General features: G+C 43.4%; 1 protein-coding gene across 1 annotated transcript in view; it reads left to right on the top strand.

Moving 5' to 3' along the window:
• Window positions 1–1,803: 1,803 nt before the first annotated feature.
• The window catches only part of LOC308670405 (store-operated calcium entry regulator STIMATE-like), a gene marked incomplete at its 3' end in the record, with an annotated part of 44,383 nt that continues 27,224 nt past the window's right edge, over window positions 1,804–18,962 (top strand). Inside the window, exons 1-4 of the mRNA XM_081331907.1 lie at window positions 1,804–2,640; window positions 9,520–9,568; window positions 10,404–10,499; window positions 11,439–11,560. Coding sequence (XP_081188033.1) covers window positions 2,493–2,640; window positions 9,520–9,568; window positions 10,404–10,499; window positions 11,439–11,560 — 415 coding nt within the window. The 5' untranslated portion in view covers window positions 1,804–2,492. The remainder of the gene's footprint in view (window positions 2,641–9,519; window positions 9,569–10,403; window positions 10,500–11,438; window positions 11,561–18,962) is intronic.

Here is an 18,962-nt window from a genome sequence, read left to right as displayed (position 1 = left end):
AGTTTTTAAGAAGGGACTGGACAGCCATTTGTCTGAAATGGTATAGGATTTCCTGCCTGAGAAGGGGGTTGGACTAGATGACCTCCAAGGTCCCTTCCGACTTTATTATTATTGTTGTTGTTACTGTTACTACTATTACATTGTTGTTGTTGTTGTTATTCACAGTTCAGCCAGTTACGCAAACTTTGCCAGTTAGGGGTTATTCAAAATACATCATGGTTTCAAATTGTGCCATACAGTATGAGGCGTTAAGCAAATTCAGGGTTTTTCTTTTAGCCAGCTTTAAGCCAGGTTTTCTTCAAAATACAAAATACAATTTGCATTGTTCAGCAAGGTGGTTGTTACATGAGCAGGCCTCATTTTACCTGTTTGGTCACAGTTATTAACCAATCACTGCAGCTGTTAAGTGAATCATGCTGTCGTTAAGCAAAAAACATGGTCATTAAGCGAATTCGGCTCCCCCCATTGACTTTAGATGTCAGAAGTCGGCTGGGAAGGTCAGAAATGGAGATCACGTGACCCTGGGACGCTGCAACTGTCATAAATACATGCCAGTTGCCAAGCACTCAAATTTTGTTCATGCATCCATGGGAATTCTGCAAGAGTTATAGCAAATCATGATTGAAACATCTATTTGCCGAAATGAGGAAGGGAAAGGAAGAGGGAATGAATTTAGACTGGGTCCCTCCAGATGTTTTGGACTCCATTTCTCATCATTCCTAGCCATCTGGAGAAGGTGGCTTTAGAACCATTCTGTGAAGTTTGTTCAAGTCTCAGATGAAGTAAGGCTGTTGGGTTAATTCAATAAACCACGATTCAATTAAGCATGGACCGGCATGTTGTGGGAGCATATAAAATGTTACAAAATCCAGAATTGGCTCTAGGGTGTCTACATAGTGTGGTCAAAAAAAGTAAGATGGGGGCCACAATTGTGTGATCAAAGCTCCACCCGTTTTATGGGTTTTAATGAATCGTAGGCACCATTTTGACTTTTTTGCCCACATCTTGCAGACTCCCCTAACCTTCTTTTTCTGATCTTGAGTTGCTAGCCACACTTTTCTCCAACGTGGCAAGGAAGGAATTTTATCAGACAGATCCAGCGTTTCTTCCAGCATTATATGGAAGGCTCAAGGAATTCTGGGAACTGTAGTTCAGCAACATCTGGAAGGTTGGACGTTTCCCATAGTTTTCTTGAGCACCTAAACAACCACCAACCCTTACAGGGCAAGCCACTAGTGCAAGGGTCTTCAAACATGGCCATTTTAAGACTTGTGGACTTCAACTCCCAGAATTCCTCAGCCAGCCTGGCTGAGGAATTCTGGGAGTTGAAGTCCACAAGTCTCAAAGTGGCCAAGTTTGAAGACCCCTGCACTGCTGGGAAAGCGCAGCCCTCCTTTTCAGACCCAAAGATAGATTTCCTCTCCATATGGAGGATCTATCAGTGGTTCACCCGGACGTTCTCCGGACGTTTCCTTTCCCCCAACACGTCTGGAAAAACTCCGAGCCATCAGAAAGTGATCCGCCAATCAATTACGCGGATCTCTGGGGACTGGATCGCCCTTTTTTATTCTCTCCGCAAGGCGGGGCGCTTGGCAGCCCGCAAGACTCTGCAGCCCCGGGGTCCCCCAAATTCAGATCCAAATCCGGGGCTACGAGAAGGGAGACCCCCCCTCCCCTCCCCAAAACCCAGTCCCGCGCATTCCGAACCAGCCTTTGCAGCAAACGCCGCAACCCGGTTGCTTTCCCAAAGCGGCTCCGGAGGATATGAGTGGTTCCTTCAATCGCGGATAAAGCTGTCGTGGGGAAGCGCCCAGCCGATTTCCGCGGGTCGTGCCTTGGCTTGTGTCAAGGTAAAAATCACCTTCGTAGAGGGCGAAGGACCGTGCTTCAGAGGATGCATGATGTGCATGAAGGAAGGTAATAAAAAAAAACCCACGCATAATCTTACTAAATACCTTTTAATTACAAAAATATAAAAAAAATATAACAACTAAATATATATTATAAATATACAAAAATATAAAAACTAAATATATATTATAAAGAGAGCTAGCTGACTACATCAACACTATGGATCTAAAGGGGTGTGAGGTGTTCTTGGACTGTGCTGTCTGCAAGAAAGCCAAATCCAAAGGCAGCAGCAATTCCAAAACGCGCTACACGCCTGTCAACACGCATTTTTGATTTGGTACACACTGACGTAGTGCAGTGACAGCTTGCAAGCAGAGGGGATCCCCGGGCGCCCCCACCCCCAATCTGATTAAAATGGACCCCGCATCCTACAAGGCCAAAGCTCCGGCTGCAAGGCGGGCGTGGCTGCCTCCCTCTGAGCCGCGCCCTCCCCGGGGGAGCCTTATTAGACCTTCCCCGAGGCAGCGTCGCTACTTTAAGCCCGCCGGTGTGCGAGTCCCGTGTCCGCGGGCGCGTCTGAACCGCTGCTTGCTGCTGCTGCTGCTGCTGCTCGGCTCCGGGCTGCTGGCCTTCCGTCCGGGATGGCGCTGGTTTCCGACGAGCTCCCGGCGCCCAACTTGACGCGCGTCAGGATCCGCCCGCAGGGCTGCGGCCCCGGGGCGCTGCTCGACCGCTTCGGGGTCTTTGTCCAGGCGCTGCTGGCCCTGGTCGCCTTCAGCACGCTGATGCGTGAGTGATGCCGGCTTTGCTTTCCCTTTCTCGCCCACTTTCTCCCTCCCTCCCTCCCTCCCTCCCTCTTTCTTTCTTTCTTTCTTTCTTTCTTTCTTTCTTTCTTTCTTTCTTTCTTTCTTTCTTTCTTTCTTTCTTTCTTTCTTTCTTTCTTTCTTTCTTTCTTTCTTTCTTTCCTTCTTTCTTTCTTTCCTTCTTTCTTTCTTTCCTTCTTTCTTTCTTTCTTTCCTTCTTTCTTTCTTTCTTTCTTTCTTTCTTTCTTTCTTTCTTTCTTTCTTTCTTTCTTTCTTTCTTTCTTTCTTTCTTTCCCCCCCTTGTTTCTTTCGCTTCCTCTTGTCTTTCCCTTTCCTTCCTTCCTTCCTTCCTTTCTTCCTTCCTTCCTTCCTTCCTTCCTTCCTTCTTTTTCCCCCGTTTCTTTCGCTTCATCTTGTCTTTCTCTCTCTTTCCTTCCTTCCCTTTCCTTCCTTCCTTCTTTCCCCCTTGTTTCTTTCTCTTTCTCTTGTCTTTCTCTCTCTTTGCTCCTTTCTCTTTCTCCCTGCTTCTTAGTCCTTCCTTTCCCTTCCCCCCCCTTTTTTTTTTGCTTTCTGGTCTCCTGGGATAATCAAAGATCTTTCCAACAGCAGCACTTTCTAAGAAAGAAAACTTGAGCAGAATAAAACCAAAAGGCCTTTCTATAAAGAAATTACTGCCAGATAGTGTATTTCAGGTAGAACATGGTGGACAAAACACCTGTTTCTTTGAAAAGCCTCTCTAAATCAGAGAAATCTCTCTCTCTTTTTCTTTCTTTCTTTCTTTCTTTCTTTCTTTCTTTCTTTCTTTCTCTCTCTCTCTCTCTTTCTTTCCTTCTTTCTTCCTTTTAATCTCTCTCTCTTTCCTTCCTTCCTTCCTTCCTTCCTTCCTTCCTTCCTTCCTTCCTTCCTTCCTTCCTTCCTTCCTTCCTTCCTTCCCTGCTACTCTCTTTGGTCTGCCATAAACCAACTTTCTTCAGGGAAGCCTTGATCTTATCCTGTGCCTTTAACTGATGGTGGATTTGCATGTAGACATTCTTCTGTGATTATGTAGGTGTTAAAGGAGTCAGTAAGAAAAGTCAGCCAACTTATATCTCACTGCAGCTTGGAAACTTGCCTACTTGTTACATTACTTTTTGTTTTTCCCCTCCTGTTGGGTCTGAACAGATGCTGGGGAAGGAACCCCAATCTGAAATTCTTATATAAACAAATCCAGTCTGGGCATGGAGTCATCTAGTTTCAATGGGGACTTTTCAACAGTTATTTTTTTAAAAAAAACCTCTTCAGCTTTAAGCAAGAAAGGCACAAATAATCAAAATAATATCAGATTTCAAATCTCTTCCAAAGATGAGTTTTGTTCCCCAATCCTCTACGATGTGATACTCCTAGCCATAATAGAAACTTTTGAAATTTGGGCAATTCTTGTTTCTGCAATAATGAGATCTAGAAGTTTGACTGTTTAACTTGAATCTTGTCTTTCTGGTTCTGTCTGTCTCTCTCTTTCTTTCTCTCTCCCTATCTATTTATCTCTCTTAATGTCTATCATCTCTCTTTTTATCTCTCTTTCTCTTTCAATGTCTATCATATCTATACCATCTATCTACGGTATCTCTATATTGGTATCTATATCATCTATCTATGGTATGTATATTGGTATCTATATCATCTATCTATGGTATCTATATATTGGTATCTATATCATCTATCTATGGTATCTATATTGGTATCTCTGTCTAATCTATCGGTATCTATCTACATCTAATCTATTTTATCTATATATTGGTATCTATATCATCTATGTAGCTACAGTATATCAGTAGCTATCTATATCTTATCTATATATCATCTACGGTATCTATACCGATATCTATCCGTATCTATCTACATCTAATCTATTTAATCTATCATCTATCTACAGTATATATCGGTATCTATATCTCTATCTACACCTATCTATCTTATCTAATCTATCTATCTATCTATCTATCTATCTATCTATCTATCTATCTATCATCTATCTATCCACCTATCTATCATCTCTATTTCTATATCTACAGCTATTTATCTCTATATCCCTCCCTCCCATGCATCCATGCATCCATGCATCCATGCATCCATGCATCCATCCATCCATCATATTTAAAAACTGACCATCTCTCTCACAGAGGAACTCTGGGCAATGTACAATACATTTCAAGACCTTCAGTGCTTTATTGAATATCTTAAGAGGTCAAATGTGGCTTTTCTGTGGCAAGGCCGGCCACGTGGCCTCTAATTGGGCCATCCGTAATAAAAACCCAAGACTCGGCCACAAACCTTGCCTTCCCTCCCCCCACACACCCCATCCTATCCACCCAGCCTTCCTTTGCTAGGTCTCCCTGCCAAATCTGACATCTCAGCTTGGCAATGTGGGGCTGTGCTTGGTTCTCTCTGGGGCAGCTGCTCTGGCGTCTTTACCCATTGTTTTTTTACCCACTTGGCCATCTGGAGAAGCGGAGCTGAATGGGAATAGGAGACAAGAGGGGGAAACATTGTCTCTGCAGCCTCTTCCTGTCTGGAACTGCTGAGCCCCCCCCCCCCCGCTATCCATGGGGGGAGGGGGGTCAACAAAGCAAAGTTCAGGGGCCCTTTTTGCACGGTGAGGAAGCTAAACAGTCTTGCTGGGCACCAAAAATGTACAGTATCCAGCCTAGCATCTTGTTCCCAGAGTGATTAGCCGAAGTTTATGAATTGGACACAAGATGCCCAGGAAGTCTATGAACTGGACACGAGAATTAGCATCCTTCTCTTTACATTTTGATTGGGGGGCTCGTGAGATCCCAAATATCTCTCGATTGCTGGAGCTCTCTCTCTTTTTCTTTTCTTTTTTTCCATTCCTGTGGTTTGATTTTCAAATCTGCTTAAACGTAGGACCGTTTCCCAATCTGTTGAGGAAATGCGTTTATAAGGAGGAGAAGCTGAGAAATTAAGGGCTACGTGGACAAGATATAAGTAGTCCTTGACTTACAACTGTTTGTTTAGTGACCATTCAAAGTTATAATGGCCCCACACTTGGGACCGTGGCAGCCAACCCGTGTTCAGGTGATCAAAATTGGGATGCCTGGCAACTGGCTCATATTTATGACGGTTGCGGTGTCCTCTGTGTGTGTGTGTGTGTGTGTGTGTGATTTGATCCCCTTTTGCAGGGGTGGGATTGAAATAGCTGAACAACCAGTTCTCCTCATGGACGCCACTTCCAGAAGTCCGTTCTGGGCCTGGGCATCCGAGGCCTAGAACAGACTTCCGGAAGTGGCATCCACGCACTTCCGACGGGCCGTTCTAGGCTTGGGAGGTCTCCTCCAGGCCTCCAAGGCCTAGAACGGACTTCCAGAAGTGGCATCCACGCAATGTCAGCGGGCCGTTCTAGGCCTTGGAGGTCTCCTCCAGGCCTCCAAGGCCTAGAACGGAGTTCCAGAAGTGGCATCCATGCAATTTCAGTGGGCCGTTCTAGGCCTGGGAGGTCTCCTCCAGGCCTCCAAGGCCTAAAACGGACTTCCAGAAGTGGTGTGCATTCAGCCGTTTCTCCAAACTCAACAAAAAATTACCTACTGGTTCTCCCAAACCGGTGCAAACTGGCTGAATCCCACCACTGCCCTTTTGCGACCTTCTGACAAGCAAAATCAATGGGAAAGCCAGATTCCCATAACAACCCTGTTACTAACTTAACAGCTTTAGTGATCCGCTTAACAACTATGGAAAGGAAGGTCATAAAATGGGGCAAAGCTCACTTAAATCTGTCTGGCTTAGCAAAGGAAATTTGGAGCTCAGTTGTGGTCATAAGTCGAGGACTCTTTGTAGCTGTTTTCCTGATTTCAGCCTTGGAATTCTGCAAGTACCTTGTTGCTAAGTTCAGAGTCCCGTCAACATAAAATAATCAATTTCCAGATCTTTTTAAATGAAAATTGAATCTGGGACTCTCCTGCACGTAAGATGGTTTGTCTGGTCTCTGAGCTATAATTCCCTCCAAAGTATAGTGGCAAATTCAGGGTTTGCTGTGCCACAGTAAGTTGATTCAACAGGTAGTAGCACCTGTTTGCCTCTGCTGGGAAGCTAAATAGATAATAATAAAGTTGGAAGGGATCTTGGAGGTCATCTAGTCCAACCCCCTGCTCAGGCAGGAAACCCTATACCATTTCAGACAAATGGCTGTCCAGTCTGTTCTTAAAAACTTGCAGTGTAGGAGCATTCACAGCTTCTGGAGGCAGGTTGTTCCACTGGTTAATTGTTCTGTCAGGAAGTTTCTCCTTAGTTCTAGGTTGCTTCTCTCCTTGGTGAGTTTCCATCTGTTGCTTCTTGTCCTGCTTTTAGGTGCTTTGGAGAATATTTATTTATTTATTTATTTATTTATTTATTTATTTATTAATTATGGGACTTATATGCCGCCCTGTCTCCCGAAGGACTCAGGGCGGCTAACAACAATAAAATACAGAATACAAATATTAAAAAAATAAAAAATAGCTTGGCTCCCTCTTCTTTGTGGCAGCCCCTGAGATATTGGAAGACTGCTATCATGTCACCCCTCACCCTTCTCTTCATTAAACTACACATACCCAATTCCAGCAACCGTTCCCTATATATATAAGAGTGCAGGTAGCCCCTATTCCCTCAGTACAGTCACTTCCACCAATAAAGAGCTGCTATGTTGTACTCATCGTCTCGGCGTCCTTCCTGCTCTCCAGAACCCACTACACAACAGAAACATTCCTGTATGCCTCTGATCCAAACCTTTCTGAGGCCCTGTGCATCACTGTGCAAATGACACGAGCTGTGCAGTTTGAGTCTTTTTGCAAGATGACATCTTCATGATGTCATCAAACCCTCCCTTTTTAAGCAAAAGCTGAAATTTCACCCACTCTTGTTTTTTTTTTGCTAGCAAGGCAGTTGACAAGATTTGAAAGAGGAAAAAAAACCAGAGAATTTTCAGCTTGTAAGATGACCTCCGGATGATCATGTTTTTAAATCTTTCATTAATGGGAAATAATACTTTTTGTGAATCCCTTCTAGCAAGTCTTGAACACCCAGCTTTCAAGTGTGATAAGATAGCAATTTAGAAATGATGAGAGCTAATGAGGTGTGCCTTCTCATCAAGCCTCATTAAATCTGAGAGAGTGATCAGAGGCAGTGTAATTATCACAGCCAGTAACGACAAAAGGGGGCTTGATAGGGAAATAATTAATTGCACAATAGGCATTAATTCAATAATGACTGCATTACAGAGTATTGACTAGGATTAAAGAGGGGCTGAGGTAGGACAAAATCTGTGAGAGATGTTTTTGAGGGGCTGTCCCCCCCCCAAAATAGATCCTGGGTAGAGGAGCTGAAGTGTCAATAAAAGTCACTCCAGATGGAAGCGTACAGATTCAAAGTTGGACATTCAAACTTTATTGGGTTCTTGGTGGTCTCTAAACTTGGTTCAGTTCCTACCAGGTTAGATCACCTCAACAGGGACAAAACCCAACATTTCAACCTTAAAATTCTTCACAATCACAATTTCAGACTTTAAAATGAGGACCCAGATTGTTGGGGGCAATAAGCTGACTTTGTAATAATGCCGTTGGGGGGGCGGGCGAAAGCCCTAATAAGCAGGCATATACATAGAATGAAGGCTATTGCTAAGCACATTGATTTGTGCTTAAATTGTAAGCCGCCCTGAGTCTTCAGAGAAGGGCGGGATATAAATGGAATTAAAATAAAATAAAAATAAATAAAATGGGACTTCCTTCCGGTGGCTTGGGGCCTTGCAATCTCCATTTGCTTTTCTTCTGAGAAGCAAAGTCGATGCTTGCTTAAGGACAGCAGATTCACTGAGCAACTGTGGTAATTCACTTTGTGACTGCAGCAAAACAAGTTGTAAAATTGGGGGTGATTCACTTAATGACTGCCTCGCTGAGCAGTGGAAAGTTCTGGTCCCAACCTATTCTCCAAAGCACCTGAAGGCAGAACAAGAAGCAACAGATGGAACTCAATCAAGGAGAGAAGCAACCTGGATCTGAGGAGAAATTTCCTGACAGTCAGAACAATTAACCAGTGGAACAACCTCCCTCCAGAAGTTGCGGGTGCTCCAACACTGGAGGTTTTCAAGAAGAGACTGGTTAGCCATTTGTCTGAAATGGTATAGGGTTTCCTGCCTGAGCAGCGGGTTGGACTAGAAGACCTCCAAGGTCCCTTCCAACTCTGTTAATCTGTTATTCTGCCTTCGTATTTTGAGGTTTACTATGTAAGTTTCAGGGCTCACATCCAGATGTGATTGGCTCTACACTGGCCAACAGTTATAGTGTTCTGGGTCATGTGACCACAAGTTATGATTATTTTTGCCAATTTCCACCTTTTTTTTACTGGTTTCTGGCAAAACAATGTCAACAGGAATATATTGATTTTCTTAACAACCACTACAAAAACATTGTAAAATTGGGTCCAGTCATGTGGGTACCTCAACATAGAGTGGATATTAAAAAGGTAAAGGCTTCCCTGTCCAGCCATGTCTGATTTTAGGAGGCTGAGGGAGCCAGCATTGCCCAAAGACATTTTCCGTGGTTGTGTGGCCAGCATCTTTATACGCCAAAGGAGCACGGAACGCTATTTTCCCACCAAAGTGGTACCTCTTTATCTACTCGCATTTGCATGCTTTTGAACTTATAGGTGGTCAGGAGAGTGGAGGTTACTCACGTCAAATCCTGGATCTCTGGTAGGCCACATGATCTGAATAAGGAATATCAAGTTTAACCCATTGAATGCAACATATTTAAGGCTCAACCAGCCTGATTGTTATTAAATACATGTTTCCATTTATCATATTTTTTAAAAAATATGTATAAATATTGTCTTTTCACAGTAAAACGATTTAAGGAGCCAAAAGAAGAGAGGCGGTCTTGGAGAATATGGTAAGATGATAGGCAGACAGGCAGGCAGGCAGGCAGGCAGGCAGGCAGGCAGGCAGACAGAGATAGATAGATAGACAGACAGACAGACAGACAGACAGACAGACAGACAGATAGATAGATAATGATACATGGTAGATTATGATAGATTGATAGATAGATAGGTAGGTAGGTAGGTAGATAGATAGATAGATAGATAGATAGATAGATAGATAGATAGATAATGATACATGGTAGATTATGATTGATAGATAGATTGCTAGATAGATAGATAATGATACATGGTAGATTATGATAGATAGATAAATGATATAGATATGATACATAGATAGCTAGATAGCTAGATAATAGATGATAATGATAGCTAGATGATAGATAATGATAGCTAGATGATAGATAAAGATGATAGATAATGATAGATGTTAGTTAATGATAGATGTTAGATGATAGATTATAGATTATGAGATAGATGAAAAATAGATACATAGATGAATAGATAATGATAGGTGATAAATAAATAATGATAGATAGATAATAGATGATAGATTAGATAGATAGATAGATAGATAGATAGATAAGCTAACAGCAGTGATTCCCTTAACAACTGTGGGAAGAAATGTCGTAAAACTGGGCAAAACTCTGTGAACAAACTATCTTGCTTAGGAACAGAAAATTTGGGCTCAATTGTGGTCATAAGTCAAGGACTACTTGTATATACTGACATATGTTTTATCCTTTCTGTTTTATTATTTTTTCTTTTTCTGTTCTGTTGAATTAATAAAGTCCTCCCCCCAGGTCTTTAAAGCACTGCTGTCTCTTGAATCCAAATTCTTTCAAGGTTTTATGATACTTCCAAGCAAGCCGTCGGTGCTCTCTTCATCCACTTTGCCAATGTCTTCCTGTCTGACCTGACGGAATGGGATCCTTGCTCTCTGTGAGTTTGGCTTTTGTGTATAAAGAGTTGTGTCTTAGACCCGTACAGTCCTCCTATCCTCCTGGATTCCTGGTTCGTAACAAACCATGGTTTGTTTTTGCATCTAAATGGGGAAACCATGACTTTTCAGCGAACTAGAATCAATAATTTCCTACTTCGGTTTCATGCATCCATACTGATTGGATCTATACGGCACATGGTATCGTTTGCAGCCCAAAGTGACTCCGTTCATGTATGTCTTTTTATTTTTATTTTTTATTTATGTAACTATATCTTGCCTTTATTATTATTTTTATAAATAACACAAGGTGGTAAAGATGCCTAATACTCTTTTTTCCTCCTATTTTCCCCACAATGACAACCCTTTGAGGTGGGTTGAGCTGAGAGAGAGGGACTGGCCCAAAGTCACCCAACTGGCTTTCATGCCTAAGGCGGGACTAGAACTCACCATCTCCTGGTGATTGGCCCAAAGTCACCCGGCTGGCTTTCATGGCTAAGACAGGACTAGAACTCACCATCTCCTGGTTATTGGCACAAGGTCACCTGGCTGGCTTTCCTGCCTAAAACGGGACTAGAACTCATCATCTCCTGGTTATTGGCTCAAGGTCACCCGGCTGGCTTTCATGTCTAAGACAGGACTAGAACTCACCATCTCCTGGTTATTGGCTCAAGGTCACCCAGCTGGCTTTCATGCCTAAGGTGGGACAAGAACTCATAGTCTCCTAGTGATTGGCCCAAAGTCACCGGGCTGGATTTTATGCCTAAAGCGGGACTAGAATTCGGAGTCCCCTGGTGATTGGCCTAAAGTCACCCAGCTGGCTTTCATGCCTAAAACGGGACTAGAACTCACAGTCTCCTGGTTTCTAGCCTGGTACTTCACCACTGGATCACATCGGCTCTCTTAAAATTTTCCTCACTTCTCTCCTGGTTCTGCCACAGTTATTTGATGAACTTCATCTTGGATGCCACTTTGGGAATGCTGCTGATCTGGCTCGGGATGAAAACGGTCTCGTGGATCGTGGGTTGGTGGCCGTGCCCCTCCCTTGTCTTCGGCGAGTACGGTAAGTCCAGGCCGCTTCTGCAGCTGCAAATCTGCCCTTATTAGCCTCTTCAGAGATTGCATTAAAAGAAAACAGTGGCAGGAAATTCTTTAATCAGGGAAGTCAGTTCCAGCATTACATCTCTAGACAGTCCTCGACTTACCACATTTCATTTTGTGACTCTTCCAAGTTATAACGGCACTGGGAAAAATAACTTACGACCCTTTTCCGCATGCGTGACAGTTGCGGCATCCCCAGGATCAGGTGATTGGCGATTTCCGCTTGGCAACGAGTTCCTATTTACGACAGTTGTAGTATCCCGGGGGTGGTGGTGTGTCACATGATCTCCTTTTGCGACCTTAAGACAAGCAAAGTCCACGGGGAAGCCAGATTCACTTAACGGCCGCGTGACTAATTTAACAACTGCAATGATTCACTTAACAAGAAAGGTCATAAAATGGGGCAAAACTCAACTTGACAGGCGTCTCACTTAACAGCCTGAATTTTGGGCTCATTTGCGGTCGCTAACTAGAGGATTAGCTGCCTTTGCAGCTTTTACATGGCTTGCTTGCTTGCAGAAACGAGACCTTCGGCCACCGGCTGCAGAGAAACAAGGACTTTGCCCATGAATTGAGGGGGGGAAAGTTGGCTGTTGCCAGACGCTTCTCTAAAAACTGAAAATGCAAAGGATCCTGTTTGATTTGAAACCCTTTGCCTGGAGAGGCCGCAAGACGGGGCTGGACTTTTAAATAGTCTCTTGCTAGTTGTAAAAAACAAGAAAAACGTTACAGGAAATACGATTACAGAGTTGGAAGGGACCCTGGAGGTCTTCTAGTCCAACCCCCTGCTCAAGCAGCAGACCCCAGACCAGGGGTAGGTAACCTTGGCTCTTTTATGACTTATGGACTTCAACTCCCAGAATTCCTGAGCCAGCCATGCTGAGGGGAAAGGGAGAGGTTTCCGTGCTGAGCCACGCTGGCTCAGGAATTCTGGGAGTTGAAGTCCACGAGTCACGAAAGAGCCAAGGTTGCCTACTCCTGGGCTAGGCCTAGGCCGCTTTATGACTCATGGACTTCAACTCCCAGAATTCCTGAGCCAGCCATGCTGAGGGGAAAGGGAGAGGTTTCCATGCTGAGCCACGCTGGCTCAGGAATTCTGGGAGTTGAAGTCCACGAGTCATAAAAGAGCCAAGGTTGCCTACCCCTGCCCTATACCACTCCAGACAAATGGCTGTCCAGCCTCTTCTTAAAAACCTCCTATGACGGAAGTAAAAGATCGGAGTCAAGATTTACGTGAAAAGCGTCTTGTTAGGAACAAGTGCGGGAGTTTGCAGAGAAAAGCAATCAACGAAAAATAATTGGCTGGAAAAGTCATTAAAAAAAATTACAGGAAAAAGTGATTGGTTAGCATCTGCTCTAATCAGGCTGGGGTAGTGGGGGGTAGGGCTGGAGTGAGAGCAGTCAGATCTGGGTTCGAGTTCCACCACAACTACAGAAGCTCCCTGCGGGAATTTGGCCCATTCCTAAGATTCCCTAACCAACCTCACAGGATTGTTGTAGGGGGAAAATGGAGTGCTCTGCATCCTGTCCAGCTCCTGCATATAGACACCTGAAGGATCAGATACGTGCAGATGAGGCCCTGGGGATCGGCAGAAGGGCCATATGTGGAGATAAGACCCAGCTGTGGTTGTGATGGACATGGGAGTGAGGAAGAGGAAACATTTACTCTTAAACAACTTTTTCTTTAACAGCTTCCCCCCCACCACCTTTCTGCTCACTGAGGGCTTTGCAGACAAGCTTGTTAACAGTTGACATGTTAGCGGTGCTGCGGAAGGGTGTGTGTGTGTGTGCAGGGACAATGAAGCGAGACAGATTCGCAGGTTCAACCATTTAGCCAGGATGTTGGGTACGTGAACAAGCTCACTTATAAGAAAACCCCAAACTACAGGAGCTGGCACAGGAAACTAGAAACTTTGCAATATTGCCGTGACCTCTAAGGTGGCCTGACATTGAGCTATTTTGCATAGCAAGCGAGAAAGCTTGAGGGCGCTGCAATCCAGGTAAACCAATCCATATTATATGTTATGCGTGTATTATCAAGGGGAGGGAAAAGGGATGTATTGGGAGGGCAGAGTGGTGTATGAAAATCACCTTGGATTATAAAAACTGTAAACAGGTCCTCGGTAGTTCTCAAAGCTGAGGTCACTTTTGTTCTTTGGTACCAAAATGAAATAAAAGTCTGTTTCTCCATACCTTGGCTTTGCTGTAATTAATTGGCTTCGGCACCAAGCTAAGACCCAGTTTTGGCAACAACACAGCCACTGAAGCCAGCTAATTTGAGGACCATTCGGAGACTACAACTGGTGCAGAATGCGGCCGCGCGAGTTGTGATGGGGGTTTCCCGATACTCCCATGTAACACCTCTACTCCGTGAGCTGCATTGGCTTCCGGTTGCCCTCCGGGTGAGATTCAAAGTGCTGGTGATGACCTATAAAGCCCTAAATGGCTTGGGTCCGGGATATTTGAGGGAACACCTGCTGCCGGCATCAAGTTCCCTTCGTCCAGTGCGCTCGCAGAGGGAGGGTCTTCTCAGGGTGCCAGCGGTAAAAGATTGCCAGCGGATAACACCCAGGGGGAGGGCCTTCTCTGTGGGTGCGCCTGCCCTCTGCAACCAGCTGCCCGTGGAGCTCAGGACTGCCCCTGACCTGCGTTCATTCCCCTGACCTGAAGACTTGGCTCTTTGAGCTCTCTGACCCAGGCTGAGAATTTTAACTGGGGTTTTATTTTCAGGGATAATTTAATCTTTTAATTCTCTTTTAACTTTGTATTTTATATTGATGTGATTTTAAAATGCCCTGTAAACCGCCCTGAGTCCTTCGGGAAAGAGCGGTATATAAATCTAATAAAATCTAAATCTAAATCTAAATCTAATTTCTAGGGCTTTAACCAGAGACTTCCTATTTTAGCAGTCAGCTTGGCTAGCCAGGCTGGCCTGTGGATGATGGGAGCTGTACTACTCCAACATACACAGAGGACTGCAGGCTACAGCTGCAAGTTGCCCACCAATAAACCAAGTCTCTGGAGTCCTGGAGGCCCAGGTGCCCTTTGTTCGAATTCTGCTGACTTTGGCAGCCGCGTCCCAAGTAACGTTTTTAATATACTGTACGTATGCCTGTAGATGTGCAGGCTAGAAACGGGGTTAAAAGAAAGAATAAAAATGAAGATGCATGAAGACTAGACAAAAGAATTTGCAATATTTTTTTTTGTCTTACATTGTCTCCGTGTGCATAAATTTACTGAAATCTTGATTTAAGAAACTTTAGAAATGTAGTCCTCAACTTAGAATTATTTGTTTAGTGACCTTCTGCAGCGAAAGTTACAACGGCACTGAAAAAGGTGACTCATGACCATTTTTCACACTTATGACCGTTGCAGCATCCCCAAGGGGGCACGGGCTCAAAATTCGGATGCTTAGCAACTGGTTCATATTCAAAATTCGGATGCTTGGCAACTTCCTGATTTATGAAATCCTCCTGCATCTGAAATTCCCTGAATAAAGAAATTAAATTGATGTTAAATGTATATTGACTCATTCCCAGCTAGTCATGTCATGTCATTTATTTTATTTATTTATTTATTTTATTTTAATTCCATTTAGACTCAGGGCGGCTTACAAGCTTAGCAGTAGCCTTCATTCTATGTATATTTATTTATTTTATTATTTATTTTATTATATTTATATACCGCCCTTTCCCGAAGGACTCAGGGCGGTTTACAGGGTGATTAAAACAAAAAATACAAAAGTTAAAAACAGTTAAAAAAAATTATATCCGTCCCTGAACAAATAAAACCCCAGTTAAAATTAAAATTAAAATTAAAATTCTCAGCCTGGGCCAGAGAGCTCGAAGAGCCAGGTCTTAAGGTCCCGGCGGAATGAACGGAGGTATATGCCTGCTTATTAGGGCTTTCACAAACACCCCAAGCGGCATTATTACAAAGTCAGCTTATTGCCCCCAACAATCTGGGTCCTTGTAGATGATTAAATTTACAGTTTAATGGAAACACCACTAGCCTCTCCACTCCTGGGTTAAATCAAGGCTTCCTGTATATCTGCGTCAGCATTTTTGTGTCAGTTGCTAAACTGTTGTTAAATTGCTCTTTCGATTTTCCATTTAACGCAAATTCCTGATTTGGAATTGTAAAGCAAGTAACTCCGCTTAAGCTGAGCCAACACCGTTTATATATTTTTTTTAAAGTATTTCTTAACGTTTTAACTTTCAGAGGAGCTCACTGAGTATAATCACCTTTCCCCCCCCCCTTCTCTTCTGTTTTATTTCTTCTTTTATATTTTGTATTTTGGGATTCGTCTTCTAGTAAAGCCCCACTAGGGGGCAGCGGTTGCTACCAAGTAGAGATACCGTAATTTGGCCGGTCTAAATTTTCTTTTAAAAATTCTGGCCAAGGAAAAGTCTGATGGAGTTAGCAGAGATGGCTGAATTGACTGCTTTGATTTAAAACAAAAAACCAAAAACCCCACACAGTTACTTTTGTTACTACTCGGAAATTGGACTTTGTGCTTGAGGTGGAATGGAACCTTGATTTTGGGTTTTACCAACTGGATAGGATTGTTGTTGTAGAAATGGCTAGTTTAAATAAAAAGTTGAGTGAGGTTTGATGCTTATTCTCTTATTCTAGTGCAGGGGTGTCAAACTCAATTTCATTGAGGGCCGCATCAGCATTGCGGTTGCCCTCAGGGGTCCGGGTGGGTATGGCCTGGGTGGGCGTGGCCTACTGGGTGGGCGTGGCTAAAGTGCGTATGGCCTACTGGGTGGGCGTGGCCAGCTCTACATCGGTTCGCATCAAGGGTGCCTATGGGGGCCTGGGCAGGAGTGGGACAGATCTGAGGGTCTCTGGGCCAGGGCCAAGGCAGTGGGGGCCGTTCCCTCACTGTTTCCAGGATGGCTTCGCGGGCCACATGAAACCACTTCGTGGGCCGGATCCGGCCCCCGGGCCTTGTGTTTGACATGTCTGTTCTAGTGCACCAAAGGGAGAAGTCAAGAGTCAAGTCTGGGCCAGGGCCAAGGCAGTGGGGGCCGTTCCCTCACTGTTTCCAGGATTGCTTTCCCCCTATTTTCTTTTGTGACTTTTGTGTATTTTACATTATAAACTAATAAAAAAACAAACAAACATAAAAATCCTGACAAAGGGAATTAGCCAGAAAGGTGTCACAGAATGCCGGGACATCTTCCTAGTCTCTCTTTGGCGTGAGTTAATTTTGAGTGAAGTTTGAGTGAATATTCTCCAGGCTTAGAAATTGACTTTTGCACTTTATTCTGGACTCGACACCTGTAGCTATTTTGACTGCGAAAGGCAACCAACCCCTGGGCTGTCAGGCCGTGCCTTCAAAGCAAAAGTTCAAAACCAAGTTTCTAGTCCTTAAGATTACAGGGAGAGGCGATCTAAAGTCTTTGTAACGTTGCTTCCGTGAGTCATGAGAAAAGAGATTTTGAAGTGGCGGTCAAAGAATTTGACGAAGGTGTCACACACGCATCTGCTGTAAAAAGGGGCCCAAAACAGCTTATTAGAACATAGAATCATAAGGCTGGAAGGGACCTTAGAGGTCTTCTAGTCCAACCCATTGCTCAAGCAGGAGACCCCATACAGTTCCAGACAAATGGCTGTCCAATCTCTTCTTTAAAACCTCTAGTGTTGGAGCATTCACACCTTCTGGAAGCTACTTCCACTAATGAGTTGTTCTCACTGCGATCTCTCTTTAATGATCTTCCATTGCTTCTTGTCCTGCCTTCGGGCGCTTTGGAGAATAGCTTGACTGCCTCTTCTTTGGGGCAGCCCCTGAGATATTGGAAGACTGCTATCATGTCACCCCTCGTCCTTGTCTTCATTAAACTAGACATCCCCAATTCCAGCAGCCGTTCCTTATGTTTTAGCCTCCGGTCCCCTGATCATCTTTGTTGCTCTTCTCTGCACTCTTTCTAGAGTCTCAACATCTTTTCTGTATCGTGATAAAAAGGGAAAAGGACAATCCCAGTTTTTCCATCCCAGGATATGCAAAACAGGTAATTTTCAGGAGGGCAATAGGCTGGACGAAGAACAGTTGTTGAATCCTGGCTTTAGGGAATTTGAGCTTGACCGCATGGTTCGGCAAGACTACCTCAAACTTTTTTCTACTAAGGGAGGGGGAGGTGCTCTTAGGTTTGTATTACCCTTGTTTCCTTTCCCCTGGGGTGCAAAATCAACAACTCACTTTCCAAGGGAGGGAGGGAAGGGGAAGAGGAGGAGGAGGACTGCGGGGTCCTTGATGTTCTCTGAGCTTGGTTGTTTTCTTGCAGATGTTTCATTACCAAACTGGGTAACATCATTGAGCAGTGAGCTGGACTAGAAGACCTCCAAGGTCCCTTCCAGCTTCTATTCCATTCCATTCCATTCCATTCCATTCCATTCCATTCCATTCCATTCCATTTTCTATTCTGTTCCATTCCTTCTTCTATTCTATTCTATTCTATTCTATTCTATTCTATTCTATTCTATTCTATTCTATTCCATTCCACTCCACTCCACTCCACTCCACTCCACTCCACTCCACTATTCCATTCCATTCCATTCCATTCCATTCTATTCTATTCTATTCTATTCCATTCCATTCCATTCCATTCCATTCCATTCCATTCCATTCCATTCCATTCCATTCCATATTCTATTCTATTCTATTCTATTCTATTCTATTCTATTCTATTCTATTCTATTCTATTCTATTCTATTCTATTCTATTCTATTCTATTCCATTCCATTCCATTCCATTCCATTCCATTCCATTCCATTCCATTCCATTCCATTCCATTCCATTCCATTCTATTCTATTCTATTCTATTCTATTCTATTCTATTCTATTCTATTCCATTCCACTCCACTCCACTCCACTATTCCATTCCATTCCATTCCATTCCATTCCATTCCATTCCATTCCATTCCATTCCATTCCATTCCATTCCATTCTATTCTATTCTATTCTATTCTATTCTATTCTATTCTATTCTATTCTATTCTATTCTATTCTATTCTATTCTATTCTATTCCATTCCCCATTCCATTCCATTCCATTCCATATTCTATTCTATTCTATTCTATTCTATTCTATTCTATTCTATTCTATTCTATTCTATTCTCATTCCATTCCATATTCTATTCTATTCTATTCTATTCTATTCTATTCTATTCTATTCTATTCTATTCTATTCTATTCTATTCTATTCTATTCTATTCTATTCTATTCTATTCTATTCTATTCTATTCTATTCCTTTCCATTCCATGTTCTGTTCTGTTCTGTTCTGTTCTGTTCTATCTGCAAGAAAACAACAAAGCTTGGAGAACACCAAGGACACCACAGTTCAACCCTGATCTACAG

This window comes from Vipera berus, assembly GCF_964194415.1.
Source record: "Vipera berus genome assembly, chromosome: 6".
NCBI lineage: Eukaryota > Metazoa > Chordata > Lepidosauria > Squamata > Viperidae > Vipera > Vipera berus.
This window is presented reverse-complemented; position numbering and strand designations above follow the sequence as displayed.